The sequence below is a fragment of the Mus caroli genome, chromosome 2 (genome assembly GCF_900094665.2).
Source record: "Mus caroli chromosome 2, CAROLI_EIJ_v1.1, whole genome shotgun sequence".
In the NCBI taxonomy this organism is placed as follows: domain Eukaryota; kingdom Metazoa; phylum Chordata; class Mammalia; order Rodentia; family Muridae; genus Mus; species Mus caroli.
Genome location: NC_034571.1, coordinates 22,303,355 through 22,325,473, shown reverse-complemented (window position 1 = coordinate 22,325,473; position 22,119 = coordinate 22,303,355). Strand labels below are relative to the sequence as shown.

The 22,119-nt window shown below is 48.6% G+C and overlaps 2 protein-coding genes across 8 annotated transcripts in view; both read left to right on the top strand.

Moving 5' to 3' along the window:
* Sec16a (SEC16 homolog A, endoplasmic reticulum export factor) overlaps positions 1-18,504 on the top strand; it is a 37,691-nt gene extending 19,187 nt beyond the window's left edge. For 4 of the 6 annotated variants that reach the window (XM_021181071.2, XM_021181092.2, XM_029471572.1 and 1 more), the window contains 20 exons: positions 699-796; positions 1,086-1,167; positions 1,364-1,481; positions 1,659-1,770; positions 1,948-2,053; positions 2,697-2,837; positions 3,257-3,370; positions 3,616-3,799; positions 4,991-5,236; positions 5,804-5,886; positions 7,331-7,480; positions 11,227-11,304; positions 11,513-11,569; positions 11,716-11,827; positions 12,192-12,329; positions 12,562-12,656; positions 13,517-13,591; positions 14,221-14,280; positions 15,049-15,126; positions 16,983-18,504. In XM_021181071.2, the coding sequence (XP_021036730.1) occupies positions 699-796; positions 1,086-1,167; positions 1,364-1,481; positions 1,659-1,770; positions 1,948-2,053; positions 2,697-2,837; positions 3,257-3,370; positions 3,616-3,799; positions 4,991-5,236; positions 5,804-5,886; positions 7,331-7,480; positions 11,227-11,304; positions 11,513-11,569; positions 11,716-11,827; positions 12,192-12,329; positions 12,562-12,656; positions 13,517-13,591; positions 14,221-14,280; positions 15,049-15,126; positions 16,983-17,051 (2,196 nt within the window). In that variant the 3' untranslated portion in view covers positions 17,052-18,504. The remainder of the gene's footprint in view (positions 1-698; positions 797-1,085; positions 1,168-1,363; positions 1,482-1,658; positions 1,771-1,947; positions 2,054-2,696; positions 2,838-3,256; positions 3,371-3,615; positions 3,800-4,990; positions 5,237-5,803; positions 5,887-7,330; positions 7,481-11,226; positions 11,305-11,512; positions 11,570-11,715; positions 11,828-12,191; positions 12,330-12,561; positions 12,657-13,516; positions 13,592-14,220; positions 14,281-15,048; positions 15,127-16,982) is intronic. The other 2 variants (XM_021181083.2, XM_021181087.2) reach the window with 2 other exon arrangements.
* Positions 18,505-18,743: 239 nt separating this feature from the next.
* Inpp5e (inositol polyphosphate-5-phosphatase E) overlaps positions 18,744-22,119 on the top strand; it is a 12,443-nt gene continuing 9,067 nt past the window's right edge. Inside the window, exons 1-2 of one of the 2 annotated variants that reach the window (XM_021182311.2) lie at positions 18,744-18,842; positions 19,121-20,164. In XM_021182311.2, coding sequence (XP_021037970.1) covers positions 19,341-20,164 — 824 coding nt within the window. In that variant the 5' untranslated portion in view covers positions 18,744-18,842; positions 19,121-19,340. Of the gene's footprint in view, positions 18,929-19,120; positions 20,165-22,119 lie in introns of both variants that reach the window. The other variant, XM_029473827.1, reaches the window with a different exon arrangement.

Below are 22,119 nucleotides of genomic sequence, written 5' to 3'. Positions count from 1 at the left end.
CTCACTTTGTAGACCAGGCTGGCCTCGAACTCAGAAATCCGCCTGCCTCTGCCTCCCGAGTGCTGGGATTAAAGGTGTGCGCCACCATGCCCGGCACTAGAAAACTTTTTTTGAAAGTCTTTCTGTGTTACCCAGACAGGTCTTGAACTTCTGTGCTCAAGTGGTCTCCTTCTCTCTGTTTGTTGAGTAGGTGAGACTATAGTGGTGTCCCCATGTCCAGGGAAAGCTCATATGTGGTCCTTGGAGTTTTAACATGGAGTTTCACAGCTGGGTGAAATCATATGACCCTATTGGCTTTTGTGAATAATTTCTTCTATTTTCAAGTTTTGCCTCCTAACCGAAAGTGCCAAGTTGTACAGCAGACTATTTAGGGTGCTGGGAGACTAGGTTGAGGATGGAGAGTACCTGAGGAGGCTGCGTGTCACCTGAGGGAGCCCATGCTGCCGTTGCACACCACAGGAGTACTGCCACTTGTTTCTAGCTGGGGTGGAGAATGAAAGCAGCATGGGTCTACAGGTACCCACTAGAGGGAAAGGACAGAAGGACAAGACCGTGCTGTTGTCTGTGAACTATGAACACATGCTCATTTGTCCTTTTACCTCCACAGTCATCTTCTGTGTGTGCATGACTACATGTGGTTCTATCTGGTCCAGCGGTAAGCACTGGTTTATTCACACGAGCTCTGAACTGCATTGCAGGATGCTCTGGAGTCTGCCATGAAAAATGGCTTATGGGGTCATGCTCTGCTGCTTGCAAGTAAGATGGACAGCCGGACACATGCCCGTGTCATGACCAGGTGAGTCAGCTTGTACCGTACCCCCATTCTTTGGCACAGCCTGACTTTGGTACTCAGGTATCTTGCCTCTGCTATGGGACTTCCGGCTGTGGACTCATGGGCTTCCTTGGCTCTTTCTCAGGTTATACTGTTGAGGAAGTTTTAAATTTCTTATTGCCTGGTGTTCTTTAATATTTCTGTAAAACCTCAGTGAACTTTTCATTCTGATGGCTGGATAAAGGACTGAGAATGGGCTGTGGTTTCTTCTTGTTGAACCAGAGGTCGATCTCCCCATTCTCTGTACATGTAGGTTTGCCAACAGTCTTCCAATCAATGACCCCCTGCAGACTGTCTACCAGCTCATGTCTGGACGGATGCCTGCTGCATCCACGGTGAGTATGCAGGCCCCCGGGACACTGATGGAGGCCCACAGTCCAGTGTGATTTGTTCATACTGAAGACTTTGACTATGGAGTCTGTCTGAAACCTATGTTTGTTGGTCTTGCTTTCTCATTGGGCTTGGGCTTGATTATCAGGAAATAAAAGAAGACAGTCTCTGAAGGATAAGAATTTGTTCTTCTCATTATAGTGTTGTGGAGATGAGAAGTGGGGAGATTGGAGGCCACATCTTGCAATGGTTTTGTCCAACCTGAACAACAACATGGATGTTGAATCTAGGACCATGGCTACGATGGGTGATACTCTAGGTATGTTAGGTGTGAGGTAGGCCTTTGGCTGTCATGTGATAGATCCCAGAGTCTGACTGTGTGAACAACTGCCAGAACCATAAGAGATGTGGCTTTCCTAAGTCCAGTGTCTCTTTGGCACCTTCCCTGAAGAGTTTCCAAGGACTGATGAGATGTGGTTGTTCTGTTTCTCTTCAGCATCAAAAGGCCTGTTGGATGCTGCACACTTCTGCTACCTGATGGCCCAGGTTGGATTTGGGGTTTATACAAAGAAAACTACAAAACTTGTCTTGATAGGATCAAATCACAGGTAAGGAATCAAGTTAATATAGCAGTGTCCGTTTTCCTCTAAGAAGCAAATGGTCCTGTTCTTCAGTTAATTTGGACATGGCCAGCCTCACACCTTAGCTACGTGATGGGACGTACTTGGGGTTCCCTGTTTGGGTTTATGGTGCCAGTAATTGGCCACTTTTCACTTCTTCCACAGTTTGCCCTTTTTAAAGTTTGCCACCAATGAAGCCATTCAAAGGACGGAGGCTTATGAGTATGCTCAGTCCCTTGGGGCACATACCTGCTCCTTACCTAACTTCCAGGTGAGCAGGGGCTCTGACGGGTGGCCAGTGCTCACCAGTGCTTGCTTGTTATGGTTTTGAATTCTCACAGAAGTAATGATGAGGTGTTTTGTTTTGTGGGGGTTTTTTCATTGTTTGTTCGGCTAGTTTGGTTTGGTTTTTGACACCTTGAATATACAGTTGATCAAAATGCTATATTAAATAGAGGATTTTTTATATTTTTGTTCTTAATATTTCAGACTAAATTTCAAGAGGTTTTATACATATATATATATATATATATGTATATATATATATAGTACTTTTAATGAGAATTGTGGTATGATCTGACCCAGTTGTGTGCATGCATGTCTGTGTGGAGGTAGGTGGGTGTGTAGGTTTGTATGTGTATATAGGTTTGTATATATTAGTAGGAAAGGTTTATAGTTTGCCCATAGAAAAGCCAGTTGTCTAGATATGTGGCAGCAGCCGGACATCAAATCTTGAACTGCTGGCAGTATCAGAGGTGTTATGGGGAGTGCAGGTGTCTACTTTGACCCTACGCTATCACAGAGGCTGCTGTGGTGTACAGCATCTAAGATCTCAGGGGTGATGGGAAGCTCAGAGTCATGGTGGTGCCCTTGTGTGGAACCCCAAGACTATAGTGATGCACTTGTTGTTTCAGGTGTTTAAATTCATCTACTTGTGCCGCCTGGCTGAAATGGGACTTGCCACACAGGCCTTCCACTACTGCGAAGTAATAGCCAAGAGTGTCCTGACACAGCCTGCGGCATACTCTCCGGTACTGATTAGCCAGTTGACTCAGGTAGGATCTTCTGGTGCCTTCCTGTTAGCATCTTGCCAACTCTGGGAAAGCACAGGCTTCATCTTGCTGGGCTTGGGGGTGGTGAGTGGTATTTAACAAGGAGCTATCCAGAATGTACTTTAGATACCTCAGTGCTCTTGGGTGGCTGTTTTGGACTTTGCATCACTAATATTCACTACTTAACAAATTCATCTTGATCCATTCAAATCCTTTAAAGGCCTTATCCAAGAACAACTTCTTCCCTGGTTAGTTGAGTACTTGGACAGGCCTGCTAATATCCATATAAGTGTGAACTGTGCCCTGGCACACTCCGATTTATACAACCCACACATGACCTCCTTCAGGCCCAGGGAACACTTGGGAACAATTTTGTTGGTGCCATTTGGCAATAACAAGGACCTCTGTTCTCTGGGGTCTAGATGGCTTCCCAGTTACGCCTCTTCGATCCTCAACTGAAGGAGAAGCCAGAAGAGGAGTCCTTTGTGGAGCCTGCCTGGTTGGTGCAGCTGCAGCACGTGGAGAGGCAGATCCAGGTGCGCCTTTTGACAGCACAGCCTTGTCCTAGAACATGGCCTGGAAGCATTTGATGAGAGGGTTTGTGCCCGTATTGTTTCCATGCTGGAGCATCTGTTGGTGGCACTGTGACTTCAGAAGTGCACACACTGAGAGTTCCCTCCTCGCCAAGAGAGCACCAGTGTGGATCTCTTGATGTGGAGAGTACACGCGTGCTCACATGGACTGTTGAGCGTGGACTGCAACTTGACCCTGTTTCCTATAGGAGGGCACTGTGCTGTGGAGCCAGGATGGAACTGAACCCCAGCAGTGTCGCATTACATCGGGCTCTGAGGTGGAGCAGTCAGATGGCCCTGGATTCAACCAGCAGGCAGGGCCACGGGCCGACAACCCTCTACTGATGCCAAGCACTGAGCCTTTGATGCATGGCGTGCAACTGCTGCCCACAGGTGGGGCCCACAGCACCCATGTACTTGCTTACTGATGTCTTCTTTGAAAAGAGAGTATGTTGCTGCCAGAATTGAGGCCTTGTGTGTCACCATGGTGACTGGTGATCTTTGGACTCCCCCCTCCTTTCTCTTAGGCTTCCTCATGTGGTGAGCATATAAAGTGGCAGAGCCTCAGATGCTCTCCTGGTGATGCCATGAATGCCTTTGCCCCTGGCCCTGGCCCTTGACAAACTCCAGCTGCCCTTTAGCTGCTTGCTTCCTGTGGTGCCTCATAGCTCTGTCAGAACGAGTACTGCCACTTCTCACCTGCAGCTGCTTCTCCTTATCTTCCTCATCTTGGGAAGGGTTACCCACCCCTCCAGGAGATAAGGTCCAGACCTCTCACTCATTTCTTGAGCCTCTTTCCTGGCCAGGCAAGCATCTTTTCTGTTGTCCTCACTCTCATTCTGCCCCTGCTCTGCAGGTGTCCTCAACCGACCTGACACAGGAGGTCATCCCAATCCCCTGACAGCCTCCTGCTCTCTGTTCCAAAGCTCCCCGCCCACCTGGTATTCCAGACTCTTGACTCGGACTGCTTCTGGTGCCCACCTGTGGCCTCTCATCCCTACTGAATACCCATTCCTCACATGTTTCCTGGCATCACCCTGGGATAAAGTCCCTCTGTGCCTGTTCCCCTTCTTCCTGGTTCATTCCCTGCATCAGGATTCTTGTTTTGTATTGGGAGATGGGGATCTCACACTGTTGCTCAGGCTGGCCTTGGACTTGTGGTTCACAAATTAGCTAAGCCTCCTGAGCAGTAGTGCCTTTGTGTCCAGTGTTGAGCTGGAGAGAGGACTCACTTAGACAGTTGAGCTGTGTAGATGGCTGTGTGCATAAATGGTCTGTTTGACCTAGCGATGAGCAGAGTATACTACCAAAGCAGCACTGAGCTAGGGGTCACTTGATGCTCATTGGCACACCCATTCTGACTCTGAGCTCCTAGGACATGAACATTCTGCTTTTTCCTAGACCACTGAAGGGTGCTGCTTTTCAACTACCTCACTATAAAAGAAGCGTGCCTGTACAGAGCAGCTTAAAGTGAAGCAGCAGAAAGTGTTATAAAATCATTGTGCTTGTGATGTGCTGATCAGTGCTTGCCTGGTGCAGTCACCCACAGTGACCTTAGTTCCTCTTCTCCACTGTGCCCTACAGCTCCTCAGACATTGCCTGATGGCCAGCCTGCTCACCTTTCCAGGGTGCCGATGTTCCCAGTGCCAATGTCTCGTGGGCCCCTGGAGCTGAGTCCTGCCTATGGATCCCCAGGATCTGCACTTGGCTTCCCAGAATCCTCCAGATCTGATCCTGCAGTGCTGCATCCTGGGCAGGCCCTGCCACCCACTACACTAAGTCTCCAGGAAAGTGGGCCTCCACTCCAGGAGGCCAAAAGTCCAGACCCAGGTGTGTCTGCTGAGGGATAGATGTTGTCCTGAGAGCAGAGCTAATTGGTCATGCTGTTAAAGGAAGAGGCTGGTAGAAGATATTGCCTGGACTAAAAGTTCTAGCATTGCAAACTGCTAAGAGTCTCAGTACAGTTTGAAACAGTAATGCTAGTTTCTATTGTGACTTGGCCTTGTGCTATCATTTGAAGCCTAACTGTCCATTTGAGTGTAAAAGAATGGTCCTGGGGTATTTGCAGGGTCTGTCTTGGTACTGTTCTAAAGTCCTTGGGGGCTGCACAGGTGAGGGTGGCAGATGTTTCTCTGAAAGCCAAATTTGATGGATCCTGTGCCTGTCTGTGCCTGTCTGACTATCTGAGCGAAACAAAAACATACAGTTGCTTTTAAAGAGCAAAGTAGTTAGCTGCCACACACTTGGGAAAAATCTTCCTTTTCACTATTGGAAAGAAACATTGGTGACTGAGCCTGGTAATCACTTTGTTCTCAGTCTATGCCCTGACAGTGCCCGCTTCCCTCTTGCCCCATGGCAGCAGGTCTAGGACCTAGTCATCCTCTTTTGTTTTGACAGAAATGGTGCCCCGGGGCTCACCTGTCAGACACTCCCCTCCAGAGCTCAGTCAAGAGGAGTTTGGCGAGAGCTTCGCTGACCCGGTACGTCCCATACCTTGTAATTGTCGTCGTCTCTCTCTGAGTTTGTTGAGTAGATACTTTGGCACCTTGTTCTTAGCCTGAAGTAGGAAGGTAATAAAGGTAAGGAAATTATTCTTAAATTGAATTCTTACAGAGAAAGTGTTATAAAATCATTGTAGCTGAGGACAGAGAGATGGGTCATTTGTTAAGGGTGCTTGCCACCAAGCTCATTCTCACATGGGAGATGGAGAGAACCAATTCCTACAAGTTACTCTCTGACTTGTACACACGTATTCTAACACCCCTGCCCCCAAGACACATCCAGATGATTAATTTTAAAAATGACTTTAACTCTTCACATGTGAAAGTTGGTAAAAATGTTGATGGAAAAAGGCACAAAAGGGAATCAAGTGTTGTAAAAGCAGTTCCTTTAAGCAGAAGGAAGACCCACCTGTAGTGAAGTTCCAGACAGAATTTTCAAAGATGAGAACCTCCTGATCTCTACCCTCACTGTATGGCAAAACCTGACATTTTGGTTTCCCTGAAATTGTAGTCAGTGCAGCACACAAGGTTTGGTATAGATGCTCTTGTGTGTGCTCTCAACCAAGAGGGACAGACGGACGGATGGTTCTTTACAGATACCCTAGACTAAATGGATGTCCCATCAGTAGATGCTTCCTCATTTCAGATAGCCTGTTCCTGAGAAATAACAGGGAGGGCTTCATGGTGTGCTGATCATGCCTTCACCCAGGGCTGGATCACTTTTCTTTAAAAACTTTATTTGTGTGTGTGTGTGTGTGTGTATGCACATGTGTATGCATGCATGGGTTCCCACAGAGGCCAGAGGAGGGCATTGAATCCCCTGGTACTTGAGTCACAGGTATTTGGGACCCACTGCATGTGAGTGCTGAGAGCTGATTGCAAGAGCAGTAACACTCCTAATAAGCCACCCATCTCTCCACCCCCTTTATTTTATTTTTTAACATTATTGTGGTGGGGGTGGTGTATGTACCACAGTTTGCCTGTGGTAGTCCGAGGAAACTGTGGAGTTTGGTTCTCTTCTTTCACTTTCATGTGAGTTCTAGAGATGAAAATCACATTGGCAAGCCTGAATTGCAAGTGCCTTACCACTAAGCCATCTGTTAGCTCATGGAGAGGATAGTTTAAATTGGGATATTGTCCTAACAGCACCATGCACAGCTCACCCTCAGGGCATGCATGTGCTTCTTCTCTTGGAGTGGTGTGATAGTCCTTGCTAGGTGTTTGTTGGCTGTGCTTGGCATTTCTTTAGCAGACTGGGAAAGTTTCAAAGTGTCCGGCCTGCCAGCAAGCATGAATCCCTCTTCTCTGCTCTCGTCGGTTCTTTGCCGTACTAGGGAGACACAAGTCAGGTGTTCTTCCTTACCCACTTCAGTTCCTCACAAGGAGCTCCAGGAGACCTGGTTTTCATCTTGCTTTGTAACAGGGCTCTTCCAGAACAGCACAGGACTTGGAAACCTCCCCGGTGTGGGATCTTGGCAGCTCCAGTTTGACACATGCACCATCTTTAACACCTGATTCTGAAGGGAAGAAACCTGCACAGGCTGTCAAAAAGGAGCCCAAGGAGCCCAAGAAGGTATAACCCAGTCCTGCAGAGAGGTGGGGCAAATGCTGGAGGGAGGCTCCACACCCGAAGAAGCGTTCCTTGGGAGTTAGAGGGAGGCAAAGAAAAGACTGTTTATTTTAAATCAAAAATTCATAAATTATTTTCCCAAGATGTAACATACATGAAATTAAGCGTGTCACAGCTAGACAAGTCTGTCTGTCTATTTGTCTCTCTCTCTTTCTGTGTGTGTGTGTGTGTGTGTGTGTGTGTGTGTGCGTGTGCGTGTGTGTATACCCAGATTGGTGAGGGCATACCCAGGCTTCCTAGAGATTCACTCATAGCCAGTCCATGTCAAACAAGCCCTAGTGTAGCCAGAGTAGGACACATGTGTTTCCTGATACCAGCCAAGCTGAGCACCTTTGCACAAGCTTAGCCCTTAGTGCTCATTTGTCTTGTATTTGTAATGTTTCTCTGTTGTGTTTTTTCAGTGACTTGTGAGAGTACTTGCATGGTAGGTTCAGGTCCTCTGTTGAATGAGTATGTGGGGCACAGCTTCTCTCAAATCTGCAGACCACCTTTTTGTTCTTAGGATGTCTTAACAAAAAATATAGTTCTTTAATTTAAAAATTATATAATCTAAAAATTCTATGTATATGTGTGGCGGGTGTACATATGAGTACAGCAGAGGTATGGGAGGTTGTAAGCTGCCCAGAGTCGGTGCTGAGCACTAAATCAGGCCCTCGGGAGAGCAGCAGTGTGTGCTCCTACTCCCTGCGCCACCTCTCTCCCATGCTTTAGCATTCTAAGAAAGTTCAGCTTATCAGATACCCTTCATGACAAGTTTTTAAAAATAAACACAAGTTTAATTTTTAAAAATGTATGAAGGCTGAGGATACAGTTCAGTGGTACAGCACAATGCCTGGGGTGCAGTCCCTAGTCAGTACAGGGGGAAATGAAAAAGAAGCCCAGGATAGTTTTAGAGGTTAGAGGCGGTTCAGGAGTTAATAGTAAGGGCTGTAAGAACAGTCCTACATTGTACGGTCCTTTGATTGATTCTTTGTGAGGTTCACATCATGTCTACCAGTCCACTTATACCTGCTTGCTGCCCTTGAAATCCCCTCCCCCAACATAAAAACCACACAAACAAAATAAACAGAACAAAGTGTAGAAAGCATCTCGTCGTCATGGAAGCAGTATTGTGTCACAGTGTGTCCCACAGTAAACCCCTTTGTCCACATATCTTCACTTTTGAATGTTCATCAAATGAGTCATTGGTCTGGCTTCTGTGACACCATCAATATTGACTCCTCATCAGAACTCCTCCCAGTTATCCTGTTGTTGCCCTGGGTCTTGGAGATCCTGCAGTTTTCAGTAAGCAGGACTAACCCTTTCACTGAACCCAACAGTTGTAGATTTTGAGGTGGGCCAACTCAAAGCCCTGGATCTGGGCCTGAGTGGTAGATGAGCTAGTCAGCCCACTGGCTCTCCCTTATCCGTACCACCAGGGCAAGCTCTCCAGCTCTGCTCCTGCTAGGCCACCCAATACCACCATCCGCAGGAGGCCGGTCAGTTCTCCCACTCTCATGCCCTTGGGGGCCAGCTCACCCACACCCACGCCTCCAGAGCCAGCCAGCTCCACTGTGCTGCCCAGTTGAGGTGTGGAGCCTGCTCTCCCAAGAGCTGCAGCTGGCAAGGAGCTAGGTGAGCTCTCCTGCTCTGACACCAAGGACATTTTTAAAAGGAGGCCATGCCTGGTGTGTGCCTTTAATCCAAGCACTCTGGAGGCAGAGACAAGCTGATCTCTATATTTGAGACCAGTATGTTCTGCTAGAAAGTTCCCAGGATTACATAGTAAGATCGTGTCTAAAAAATAAAAAAGGAGCCAAAGGTGATTGAATGAATGAGTGTCATAGGTACCATAGCCTGCCTCCGCAGTCACTGTTTATCACCTGTGCTGTTCAGGGGCCAGCTAAGAGTGACCTCCAGGCTTCCCGTCTAAGCTGGCTCTTGGCGCACCTCTACCAATCTTACCATAAAGACCCCTGCTTCTTCCATACAGGACCCAGAACACCTAGGAAGGGGCTAGCTGATGGTGTATAATTTAACGCCAGCACTCAGGAGGCAGATGCAGACTGATCTCTGTGAGTTCAAGGCCAGCCTGGTCTACAGAGTGAGTTCCAGGACAGCCAGGGCTATACAGAGAAACCCTGTCTCGAAAAACAAAAAACAAAAAAAAACAAACAAAAACAAAAACCCAACAAACAAAACAAAAACAAACCCAAAAATTGTGTGTGTGTGTGTGTGTTTTTCAGGACATCCAGGGGGCAGGAAGTAGGAGATAAAGTAGACAAACTGACATCTCTTCCTCTCCTAGGGCCCCTTGACATGGCAGTCAGCTCGCAACTACCTATAACCCTAGTTCTAGGGGATCCAATGCCTCTGGCCTACACAGGCACCTACTCAGGTGCACATACCCAACACACACACACACACATCTTTAAAAAGTATATATCTGTAAGCCAGGTAGTGATAGCACACGCCTTTAATCCTAGCACTTGGGAGGCAGAGGTAGGCGGATCTCAATGAGTTTGAGACAAGCCTGGTGTGTATATATTTTCAGGTCAGACAGAACTATATTGTAAGATCTTTTCTCAGAAAGGAAGAAAGGAAGGGAGGGAGGGAGGGAGGGAGGGAGGGAGGGAGGAAGGAAGGAAGGAAGGAAGGAAGGAAGGAAGGAAGGAAATTATAAGCTAGACTCCTGTTCCATTTATTTTTATTTATTTATTTTTCCAGTACTTGGGATCCAGGGCCCATGTATACTGGGTAAACACTGGATCACTGGGCCATGGCAGACTTTGAGGACAGGTCATTTCCGCTGATGATTCTAGGAGGAATAGAATGTGGGTTCTATATAGTACAGCTTCTCTCTTCTCTTTTTTAGTAAAGTTGTCCCAAATGTCAAATGATAAATTCTGATCACACAGATTCTTTCTGTAGAGGAAGAGGGGCTGTGTGTGGAGGCCATCCTGCCCAACTTCCTTTTTCCCCAGAGTGGGAAAAGCCTGATGCTCAGTTTGTCAGATGTGAAATGTTCTGTAGGTGGCATATTAGCCTCCTGAGCTTGTTTGTTAGAAATAACACTATCTGCCAGATATGATGGTGGTGCACACCTTTAATCCAGCACTCAGGAGGCAGAGAGGCGTCCTGTGAGTTTCCTGATAGTCGCATCTATGTAGTGCGACACTGTCTCAAAAAAAGATATGCTGGGCTGGAGAGATGGCTCAGTGGATAAAAGCATGGGCTGCTCAGAGGCCCTGAGTTCAAATCCCAGCAACCACACAGTGGCTCACAGCCATCTGTAATGGGATCCGATGCTCTCTCCTGGTGTGTCTGAAGACAGCGACAGTGTACTCACATATATGAAGTAAATATGGCCAGAGAGAGTGGGGCTGGGATATACTTAGGGTTGTGGGATGTCATTCAATAGTAAAGTGCTTTCCTAGCATGTGGGAGGTCCCAGGTCTCATGCCCAGCCCTGTGAAAGTGTGCACATGATTGCACATCCAAACCCCTTGGACTTGTATGGTCAGAGCGTCTCTGGTGAGCTCATCCTCCCGGTCCAGGCTAACCTCTGCCCCGTGATGCTTGCCTCCTCAGCCCTTGTCCTGCACTCACTCCATCTCTGGGTGCAGGGACTGCTGTGCAATGCTTTTCTTTTTGTGCTGGCTTCCTCTCTCTGGGAAGTGTCCTCATGCTTGCCTGATGATTTTATTTAGACTGAGTCCTGGTTCTCTCGTTGGCTACCTGGGAAAAAAAGGACAGAAGCTTATCTACCAGATGACAAGAACAAATCAGTGAGTATTGTCCAGATGTAGCAGTCGTAGTCGGGTGGATGGGTAGGTAATGGTGGCCTGTCACTGCTTGATAATGCAATGTATTAGGATTAGGAACAGACCTGAAAGAGTTAAAATTCTCTGAAGTTGTGAAGTGCCTAAATCACATTCTAATTCTTTTTAGTTTCATTGTACTGAATTTTTTTTTTTCTTTTAAAAATCTTGGCAGATTGTTTGGGATGAAAAGAAAAACCAGTGGGTGAATTTGAATGAACCAGAGGAGGAGGTAAGCAGTGTCCTTAGGTCCCTGTTTGAGGGGAAGGCTGCCTGCTTTATTTCTTGTCACCTGGCAAGGCAAGGCCTCCCTTTGGAGAGTCCTCACTGGTCTCCAATCGTGTTAAAGGCATTGCTGAGCTGTCTCTCCCTCTGCAGAAGAAGGCTCCACCCCCACCTCCAACATCGTTCCCCAGGGTTCCCCAGGTGGCTCCCACTGGGCCTGCAGGACCACCCACGGCCTCCGTGAATGTGTTTTCTAGAAAAGCAGGTAATAGCTACAGCAGAAATCAGAGGTGTCTGTGTAGAACACTGTCCTTTGGCATCCAGAGCTCAGTCAGCTGTCATGATGCTCACGCTGTCTGTGCTAGGGAGAATGCATTTCTATCCACCCTTGAGAGAAAAGCCCAGTTACCCAATACATGATGGGATCTGAAGAGATGGCCCATAGAGCTGAGTTTTCTGTTAGTATATATGCAGCCCGTGTGCCTGGGTAGAATGGAAACCAAGCCCAATAGTCAATTTTGCTGTGTGTCCTCATTAGTTCTTCTGATTCAGTGGGAACCAAATTTGTTGGATGTTGGAGGTCACATAGCGCTCAACTGAATTTGACTCTCCCTCTCTCTCATTGATAGGTGGGTCCAGAGCTCGATATGTGGATGTTCTAAACCCAAGTGGAACACAGCGGAGTGAACCAGCTCTTGCTCCTGCAGATTTCTTTGCTCCTCTCGCCCCACTGCCAATCCCTTCTAACTTATTTGTACCAAACCCAGGTAGGCAGCCCATGTATTCACCCAGCTTCTTGATCAGTTTCCATCTATGAGCCTGTGGCCCTAGTCTTCCTTAGAAGAATAACTGGGCCAAGATGCAAAGGACCAAAGGCTTGTATATACTTCTTTGGCAATTGGACTTTCCTCCCTGGTTGAACCCTTACATTTGGACTGTTTGGACAGATTGTCCCAGACATTGGGCTGGGATGATGACTTCATGCTCCCTCATTCACAGATGCAGAGGAGCCACAACCTGCAGATGGGACTGGCTGTAGGGGACAGGCACCAGCTGGGACTCAGTCTAAGGCAGAGTCCACCCTGGAACCCAAGGTATATACAGTGCTGTAGAAAGAAGGTGAGGGGCTCCCTGTATCCTTTAGGATTCCTTTGCCCCCTATGTCAGGTGTGTCAGGTGATGACTCTGGTCACACTGTCTATATTTGTTTGGTAGAGACATTAGAAGGTTAATGCAAGGCCTGAGGAGGGCACTCAAGGTTCAGTTTGGAAAGAAGAAAAACTCTAAAGGTGAATGGGGTTGATGGCTGTTTTAGCAGTATTGTCCAGCCGGGCATGGTGGCACATGCCTTTTATCCCAGCACTCGGGAGGCAGAGGCAGGCGGATTTCTGAGTTCAAGGCCAGCCTGGTCTACAGAGTGAGTTCCAGGACAGCCAGGGCTACACAGAGAAACCCTGTCTCGAAAAAAACGAAAACAAAAACCAAAAAAAACAGTATAGTCCATTAATGTTTCTTGCTTTGAAGTGGTATGGGTGGTAATTCTATGTTAAACATATTTTACCAAAGTTTTTAAAACCAGAAAAAAGTTAGAAAACAAAGAATTAGGTAGGAGTACAAAAAGTAAAGAAGGGTAACAAAAGCAGCTGAATCACCGTGTTTCTAGGAAAGCCTGTTCTTGTCTGGACCCATGGCTCCTCACTGCCCTCCAGAGTTGGAGGGCAGTAATGTGTGGTGCACACAGGCTTGTGGGTGGGCTGTGCCTAGCATGATTTGATAGCTGCTGCATCAAGAGCCACTCCAGGCAGGACAGTGGGGTCCTGGGGAGAACACCTTCATATCAGAAGTACCAGGCATATCAGAGTAGTGTTTAGGCTGTGCTACGGGAGCAGGTGTAAAAGCTTAGACTCTTTGGATTGGAGTGTTACCACACTTCACATTTCATATTTCCTTATAGGTGGGAAGTTCTACAGTATCAGCCCCTGGACCTGAGCTCTTACCCTCCAAACCAGATGGCTCCCAAGGAGGAGAGGTAGGAACCCTGCCAGTAAGAGTGCTGTGTGTATGTGTGTTGTGTGTTACCTGTGCATTTGTGTATTATGTGTGTGCAGGAGAGGAGGTGAGGGCATGCATGTGCATGGGTGTGTGCACGTTGCATGTCTGTGTGGGTGTGGGTGTGGTGGGGTACTATGGCCTGGAATGGTGGTTCAGCCAGCTCAGTGCACTTCCCTGTGGTGACTTTTTAGAAGTGTGCAAGTGAGTAGGAGAAGGAAGTGCAAGATGGCAGCACAGTATGTTTGATTAACAGTAACACTTTAACTTGTATGATCACTTTTTCTCAGGTGCTCTGAGTCAGGGGTGGGGCTGACATCATCACTTTCTAGCCAGGTCTCCCTCACAGTATCCTTAGCAATTTCAGAACTTTGAGTTGTCACAAAGAATGAGCTAAGAGCTAGACAGATTGTTTTCCTTTCTCCCAGCGTAATGATGGTTTTCTCAACCAAAACTGTGGGGGACATTTGATGCTACCTCTGGCTGTCTTCATCTGAGTGATATTGATTCTAATGGCATCATAAAGCTTTTAAAGCCAGCTGACAGCTTGGAGCAATGGAGCATGCTGATCTTCATGTCTGTATCTTGTGTGTTCTTGCTGTTCCATAGCTCTCGCGTTGTAGCTCTCTGAGCTCGCTCTCACAGGAAGTGAGCCGGCATTTCCATCAGGTACCTGTGGCTGGTGGCTCCCTCCATGGGGCTGGCTATGTAGCTCCCATATGTCCCTTAGAGAGTCTATCATCCTCTTTACTTTGTCACTAACCCCTTGTCTTAACCAAGCATCATGTGGGCAAAGATGCAGTTTCCCTTTCAATGGCCTGGGTCTAGATATGCTGGTGGTGGACTTGCCTCACAGGGTTCAGAACGCTCAGGGGAGCGTCCTAACTCTGCTCCTTGTGAAGTGGCCTGACCCCTTCCCTACCATCATCTCCTGAGTTAAGACACTACTTGGAAAGAAAGATTTCTTCTCGCTGATGAGGCTTGAGGAAGTCTGTTTGTAGCCAGTAGAAATGTGGACATGATAGCCATCATGTGGCCAAACTAGAGGAGACAAGGAATGCTTTTCATCCTCGGTTTTGGAGCCAGGCCATGTCAGTAGCTTTCAGTGGAAAGTCTCAGGGGGGCATTTCTGACTGCCCATGGCTGTAGAGCGGGCACGCTGTCCAGGCCGCCGAACTGTCTGAGCAGCACGAATGAAATGTCAGTGTCCTGCACTCACTGTCTGCATGCTGTTGAAATTATTTTACTGCATGGTGCTTGGACTTTGGCTGCTCCATAACCCGTCCCGTAATGAAAGCAAGTGTTACCAGAACTGTCTCTCTCTGGAGCCTATTTGGAGCATTAATGGTTCTTTCTGAGGTATGGCTTGTGTCTGCTGCTGGGACAGCAACTGCTGTGTTACATTGACTTGCTGAGGTCCTTCTCTGTGCTTCACAGGCTCCTGGAGACCATTGTCCTGCAGGGGCCCCTCCTGGTGGGTCTGTACCCTTTTACAACCCTGCTCAGTTGGTGCAGGTGAGTGACCCTTGCCTTTGTCCCTCACAGCCCCAACTTGCCTGCTCAGTGAGTCTCCTTTGTTCCCTGGCTGGCTGTCCTTTGAGGGGATTTTTGTTTTGTTACTTGTTTTTTTTAAGACAGGGTTTCTCTGTGTAGCCCTGGCTGTCCTAGAACTCACTCTGTAGGTCTCTTACTTGACTTAGTCTGCATCCTCTGCTTGTCTCCTGCTCCTCTCACTGCTCTGGGCTCTTCAGGTTCAGGGATTGGTTTTTTTTTTTTGTTACTTGCCATGGTTGAGGGTTGGCTCCCACTATTGCCAACCTCCCATTCCTGCACAGGATGCATGGTTTTCCCAGGTTAGCCATAGATCACAGGCTCTAAGCCCAGTCCTCTCCCTCCTGCCTCCTCCTCTTCTCCTTAAGAGCAGCTCTTCCAAGGAGACCCCTGGTTTGGGATTTTTCATTGCTTCAATTCCTCTGTCTGAGTGACACATTGTTCAATTGCTTGACTCTTGAAGATCCTTTGGGTCTGCCCTAGGTGCTGGGTGGAGAGTTTGCTGGGTGCAGTTTTTAGATCAAAAATGGTAGTACCATTTTCTGGTGCTCACTGTAAGAGAGTCCGGGTCTTCATTCTCTGTCTCTGAAGGCTGGAATAGCATCTTCCTTGAGGATCTGTACACCCCTTCCCTCAGTCATGGCTCTTGTGTTCTTCTGCCCAGGAGAGTCTGGAATGTGCTATATAGTTTCTCTCCTCCACCATCTTTTGGAGAAGTGTAGTCTGGCTTCTGTGGAGGGGACAAGCTCTAGGCAAGCATCTTTATTTTGGGGGACAAGGGACTTAAACCAGGTACTTAAACATGCTACACAAGTACTCTAAAAAATGAGATGCAGCCCTGGGGAAAGCAGCATGTGTGGGGTTTTTGTTGTTGTGTTTGGTTTTGTTTTTAATCAAAGGACAAGCAAGCAAAGTTGATTTAAATTTTTATTTTATGTGTATGGGTATTTTGCTGCATATATGGCTGTCTACTATTTGCATACCTAGTGCCTACAGAGACCAGAAGAAGGCATCGAGTCCCCTGAAACTGGAGTTGCAGATGGTTGAGTCATTATGTGGGTGCTGGGAAGTGAACCCAGGTGATCTGGAGGAGGAGTAATTTTTTGTTTTGTTTTTCATATGTCATACAAAGTCTATTGAGAAGTAATTAAATAATTCTTTGCAACCAGGAAGAGCTCAAAATGAGTTACCTGGGCGGGTATCTTGACATTCTGAATGTGATGTTCTCAGCCCACTCTAACAGGGACCCTGCCCGCAGCTGTGCTAGACCCAGCCTTGGCCACTCTCTGTTTAGTCCTCTTGTGGGGCCTGGGGCCCTGTGCTAAGAGGCTGCTGATATCAACATTTTTGTCCATATTTTCAACTACAAGATCTCATTTTTCTTTTGAGCTTGTGGTTGAATAGTTCTGACAGATTTCTTGGATTAGATCCCAGTAAGGTCTAGTGAGGGAGGAAGAATATATGCAGTGTTCTCTCGTGGCATGCAGCGTCCCTATGCTTTCAGGAATAGAAAATTATAGGCCACTGGCCACCCTTGCACTCAGTGAACCCTTAGCTGGCCCCCCTGCTCTGTAGTGCTAACTCAGCTCTTTTGACCTTGACAGAATTGGCAGAACAAAAACAAATCATGTCTGCAGTGCTGTGGGCTAGGAAATGCTGAGCAGCAGGAACTTGGCACATACAGAAGGTCTTACTTACACTTAAAGCTAACACAGAGTCTGCCCATTTGTCATTGATCTGTGGGGTTATCCTGTAGCTCCATCGCTGGACAGCCTCTGGGCATGGACACATGTAGGTCATTGCTGTTCCTTTTGTTCCAGGCTTCTGTCACCTCGGGGAATTCAAGGCCAGGGAGGATTGGCCAAAGAAAATATGCGGCATTGAACTAGGATTGCTGCTGGATTCTTATTTGGAACCCTGAGATGACTAGATAAACTGTTCTTCACCAAGAACCAACTAGCTGCCTCAGGTCTCATGGATCCCAGATGGACATGGCAGTAACTCAGAGCCGGTCATACTGTGTGTCTCCTTCCTTGCAGCCTATGTATATGAATGATTGAAAAATTGATTTCAAGGTTCCTTTCAAATGCTGGATAGAATGAATCTAATTCAAAGTCTTTTATGTAAAAGAACAATGTTTCTTTTTTAGTCACTTTAGACAAATTAAGGTTTGAGCCACTTGAGAATGTCCCTGCAGAGGCTAGGCAGGGAGTCACCACAGGAGAGCGCAGTTACTTGGAAACCAGGGCCTTTCTCACCTGAGAAATGGTGCAAACCAACCAGGGATCCGTAGGCTACTGAGAAGGGTGTCTGCTTACCTGGAGAGGACTGACTGCTGGGATGTCTGGCCTAAGAGGAGCCCCAAACTGCACTGGGCAACTGTGCCTTGTCCTGTGAACTGGGGAGTACATGCCAACTCCTCAAAGGGTCACCAGATGGCAGCGGCTCACAGGCTGGGAAGGAAGTGGTTACAAGGGCATGTCTCTCCAAGAATTTCCAGCCTCACTCCATTTTCTGTGGCCTGATTAGTGCTGGATGCATTTTTTTGCTCCGAGCTTTCCGTCACGGCTCAGTCACTGGGGAGAGCCCCAGGGAGCTGATATTCTGAAGCTGCTGATCTGATTAACCAGGTCAAAAACTGGCTGTGTGCTGCAACGTACTGCCCTCCTAGCCAGGAGTCTGTATGGAGCACTCTAGCTGACTCAGTGCCACCTGCAGACAGCACTTAAGGCCTTGGTGGTATCTTGGAGTGGCTTACGGTGTCCTAGCACACACTCTGGAACCTTGCATCTCTACCCCAAAGCCCACCAGGGACCTTCAGCAGCGACTCACTGGCTCACCCATATCACTTCAAGGAGCTGCCACCACATAGACTCAAAGCTTTAAGGCTTCACTGACTGTTCCTAAAACTATCCTTACACTCTAAAGAGGAAGGGAAAGAGATTTAAAATATTTATAAAAATCAGCAGGTAGAAAACATAAATGGTTTGTTTGGTATTAAATTTAGAAATTGTAGAACATGGAATTAGTACAGCCCTTCCCAGTTTTCTGGTTCCCTGCATCATCTAGGAAAGACTCACAGAATGGCTTCCAGGACGTTCCATAGATGAGTGTACTTGGACCCTCCTGTTCCTGTCATTAAGAAAGGCCTGTCCCTGTGGGTCAGTAGCAACTTGTGTCCTTGCTGGGACCAGGCAGGACCCTTGCCTCTGGTTCAACCCTGCCCAGGCTCTGTGTTGACTGCCAACCACTTTGGATTCAAGAAGCTTCCTCCCAGGGAGCTGCTATTTTTCCAAAACTCACATTGTTAAATAAAATATTTTGGGCTCTCAAGTAACTTCATTTATGGCTTCCTTTGTGTTTTGAGGGGCAGACCAGCAAGATCTTTAGTGTTGGTAGAGCCTTGGGCAGCTATTGGGTGTGACTGCCTGTGCCTGGTCTGCCTCTGCTTGGCAGGGCGGTAGCTCGTATCGGGGCGTGGCTTCCAGGCACGGGGCTGTAGTCCTCCGGTCGCGAGAGGGCGCTGTGGCGGCGATAGGGTCTTGGGCCGGGCAGTTCTCCGGAAGACTACAGAACGGAACCTGAGCCAGGGTTGACCACTAGACTGAGCTGGGGCGAACCCTGGGCGGGGGCCGGGGCACGGGGCCGCAGTCGTTGTTCCAGCTGCCACCGTGACTGGGGTAGGTCCGCCTCCGCCAGCGCCGGTCCCAGCTGAATCAGACCTCGGGCGTCCGGCGGCGGGTTTGCTGCCGAACGGTGGGCGCAGGTGAGCCTAGGAGGCTGAGCGCGCTGCCCTACTCTGCCTCGGCGGGGTGGAGGGCTGGCCGCGGGTGCTGGACAGACTTGTGCAGCTCCGTGAAGTGCAGCCCCGACCCCCTGGCGCCTGTTCTCACGAGGTCGCTTTTAAGACTAGCGAGCTGACTTCGGGGAGCTAAGGGATTTTTCTGCGTTTCCTCAGGCATCGGGGAGAACTCAAGTCTCCAGCCATGCAGCTACAGGCCCTCCTCCAAAAGGACCGCCCCATGCCACAAAGGGAGCCACTCGAGTTTTCATGGCATCCAGCTGGCGAACTCTGACGTGCATCCTTGACAACAAGAGTTGCTTGTCAACCTCCCAGGGAGGATCCCTTTCCTTAGGAGGGCCAGGCTGAGGGGGTCAGGGCTGGCCAGGTCCGGACTATGCCATCCAAGTCAGCTTGCCTGCGTCACACGGAGGCACCTGGGCAGCTGGAAGGCAGAATGCTCCAGGGACAGCCTCCGAACACGGAAAAGAAGCTCATCCCAACACCAAGCTTCTTACCAGCCACTGACTCTCAGGGTTCAGAGACAAACCCCCCCATGCCTCCTTTCAGCATTCCAGCAAAAACAAGCAACCAGAACCCACAAACTAAGGCAAATCTCATCACCCCACAGCCACCTATTAGACCCAAGTTGGAGCGAACCCTGTCCCTCGATGACAAGGGCTGGAGGACGAGGCGTTTCCGGGGTAGTCAAGAGGATCTGACTGTCCAGAATGGGGCCAGTCCCTGCAGGGGCTCCTTGCAGGACTCGGTAGCCCAGTCCCCTGCCTACAGCCGGCCCCTGCCCTGCCTCAGCACATCCTTGCAGGAGATACCTAAGCCCCGAAGGGCCACAGGCAGTGAGGGAGGGAGCCCATCCTTGTGGAGTGACTGTCTTTCTGGAATGATCAGCACCTCCTTGGACCTCCTGCACAGAGATGCTGCCTCAGGTGGGCCCCCCTCCAGGTTGGCAAGTTTGCATGCCTCACACACACCACCGGCTATGGACCTCAACATAGCCTCCAGCTCCCTGAGAACAGCAAACAAGGTTGACCCCGAGCACACGGACTACAAGCTCCGCATGCAGACCAGACTGGTCAGGGCCCACAGCAACCTGGGCCCTAGCAGACCCCGGAGCCCCTTGGCTGGTGACGACCACTCCATTCACTCAGCCAGATCTTTCAGCCTTCTGGCCCCCATCCGCACCAAGGACATCAGAAGCAGGTAGGGCTTTGGGGGGGGGGGGAAGGGGAGGGAGCTTTGGGGCTGTCATCAGAGGCCCTCATCAGGACAAGAGCAAAACTGAACCAGGCATGGTGGCTCTTGCTAGTAATCCCAGATCTTAAAAGACTTGAGATTGGATCATCACAGGTTCAAGGGGCTTTGTGAATGGATCCGAATAGAGAATGCCTAAGACTTAGAAATGGAAAATAAGGCAGATCTCCCATCCTCTCTCAGAAATCATACCTTTCTCTTTCTGTCTATATCCTTCCAGATCCTTTTCTTTGGGGCTCAGTGCCATCCACAGACACTTTGCACGTGTAGAAGTTGCTTGTCTACCTCATTCTTTATGGAGGCAGATGAGAGCACACCCTCACACTCTCACTGTACCGGTAGTTTGTATTTTCATGCGTCCTGCCGGGCAGCTATCTCAGTGAGTGTCTGAGTTGGCCCCTTGGTTTCTCAGTGTGAAGGATCTCAGGTTTCTTCAGCTGTACTTGGTTTTTTGGCTTTTTGTTTGTTTGTTTGGTTGGTTTGGTTTTTCGAGACAGGGTTTCTCTGTGTAGCCTTGGCTGTCCTGGAACTCACTCTGTAGACCAGGCTGGCCTCGAACTCAGAAATCCACCTGCCTCTGCTTCCCGAGTGCTGGGATTAAAGGCATGCTCCACTATGCCCGGCGCTGTACTTGTTTTTAACCACTGCTCATGAGGAGTACTCAGGGATGTCTGGTGATTGATACCTGAGGGAGCGCTGGGTGCTGTCCCATCACACTGGGGCCATAGGTCAGCATTTTACCAGGACATTTAGACACCAGTTAACCCACTGGACCAAGACGTCCAGGGGCCACTTACAGGGCCAAGGAACGGGCTTGACTAGCTTACCCTATGCCATTGGGAGAGCTTCCACACTGTCGAGAGTCACAGGATCCCTGTGTCCGAGATGGGTACTTGCTGATGTCCACTGAGTCCTCTCCCCTGCCATGAACATCCTGAGACTATACCAAACCTCTCTGACTCCAGTAATTAACTTGTATGGACTTACACGGAAAAGAACCTGGGAGCCGCCCACCACAAGGTGAACCCTTTCTTGTTTGGCTTTCCTATGCTGGCTCCCCTTTCTTGGGGCCACATCCACTATGGGGGACACAGAACCCAAGCATGGCCTATCCAGATCTGGAGCCTCCTTTCCCAAGCTGGTCCCCTTCTGTGGTCTTGCTCTTGGCCTGTAAGGTATATCCTGCCTAAGGCCTCCTACATCCATGTTGCTGGACATTCGGTGGGTGGGACAGTGAGAGTGGGGAGGGCTCTCGTGGTATTTCCAGGAGCCACCTAAACAGGTGACTATAGGCTAGAAGGTTTCATGCGAGAGACCTAGAGTGATGTGAGAGTGCCTTGCTCTAGGCAAAGGACCTTCCTTTCCTCTGAGAGTGAGGTAGTCTCTTGAAGTACAGTTTCTGCCCGTATCTCCAGGTAGTCGTTTCTAAGTTTCCCAGTCAGTGACTCCAGCCCTGCTAACTGCAGGACCCTCTTCTGGAGATGTTGGGGTGTTTATATCTGCACAGACCGCTTCCAAAGAGAGCCACATACTGAGAGGCCTCTGGTGGACACATCATAAAATTGTGTTATTGTTTTCTTTTTCCACAATTAGAAAAGCATGGAAACCCTTGCTTATCTGGTGAGCATTGTGTGTCTGAGAGTATTGGATCCCCTGGGGCTAGAGTTAGGGACAGGTATGAAATGCCATATGTGGATGCTGGGAACTGAACCCAGGACCTCCGGAAGAGCAGCCAGTGCTTTTAACTGCAAGTCAGTATCTCTCCAACTCTGTGAAAATTACTCTTTTTTTTTTTTTTTTTTTTTAAAGTTTTTTTTTTTTTTTTTTTTAAAGATTTATTTATTTATTCTATGTAAGTACACTGTAGCTGTCTTCAGACACTCCAGAAGAGGGCGCCAGATCTC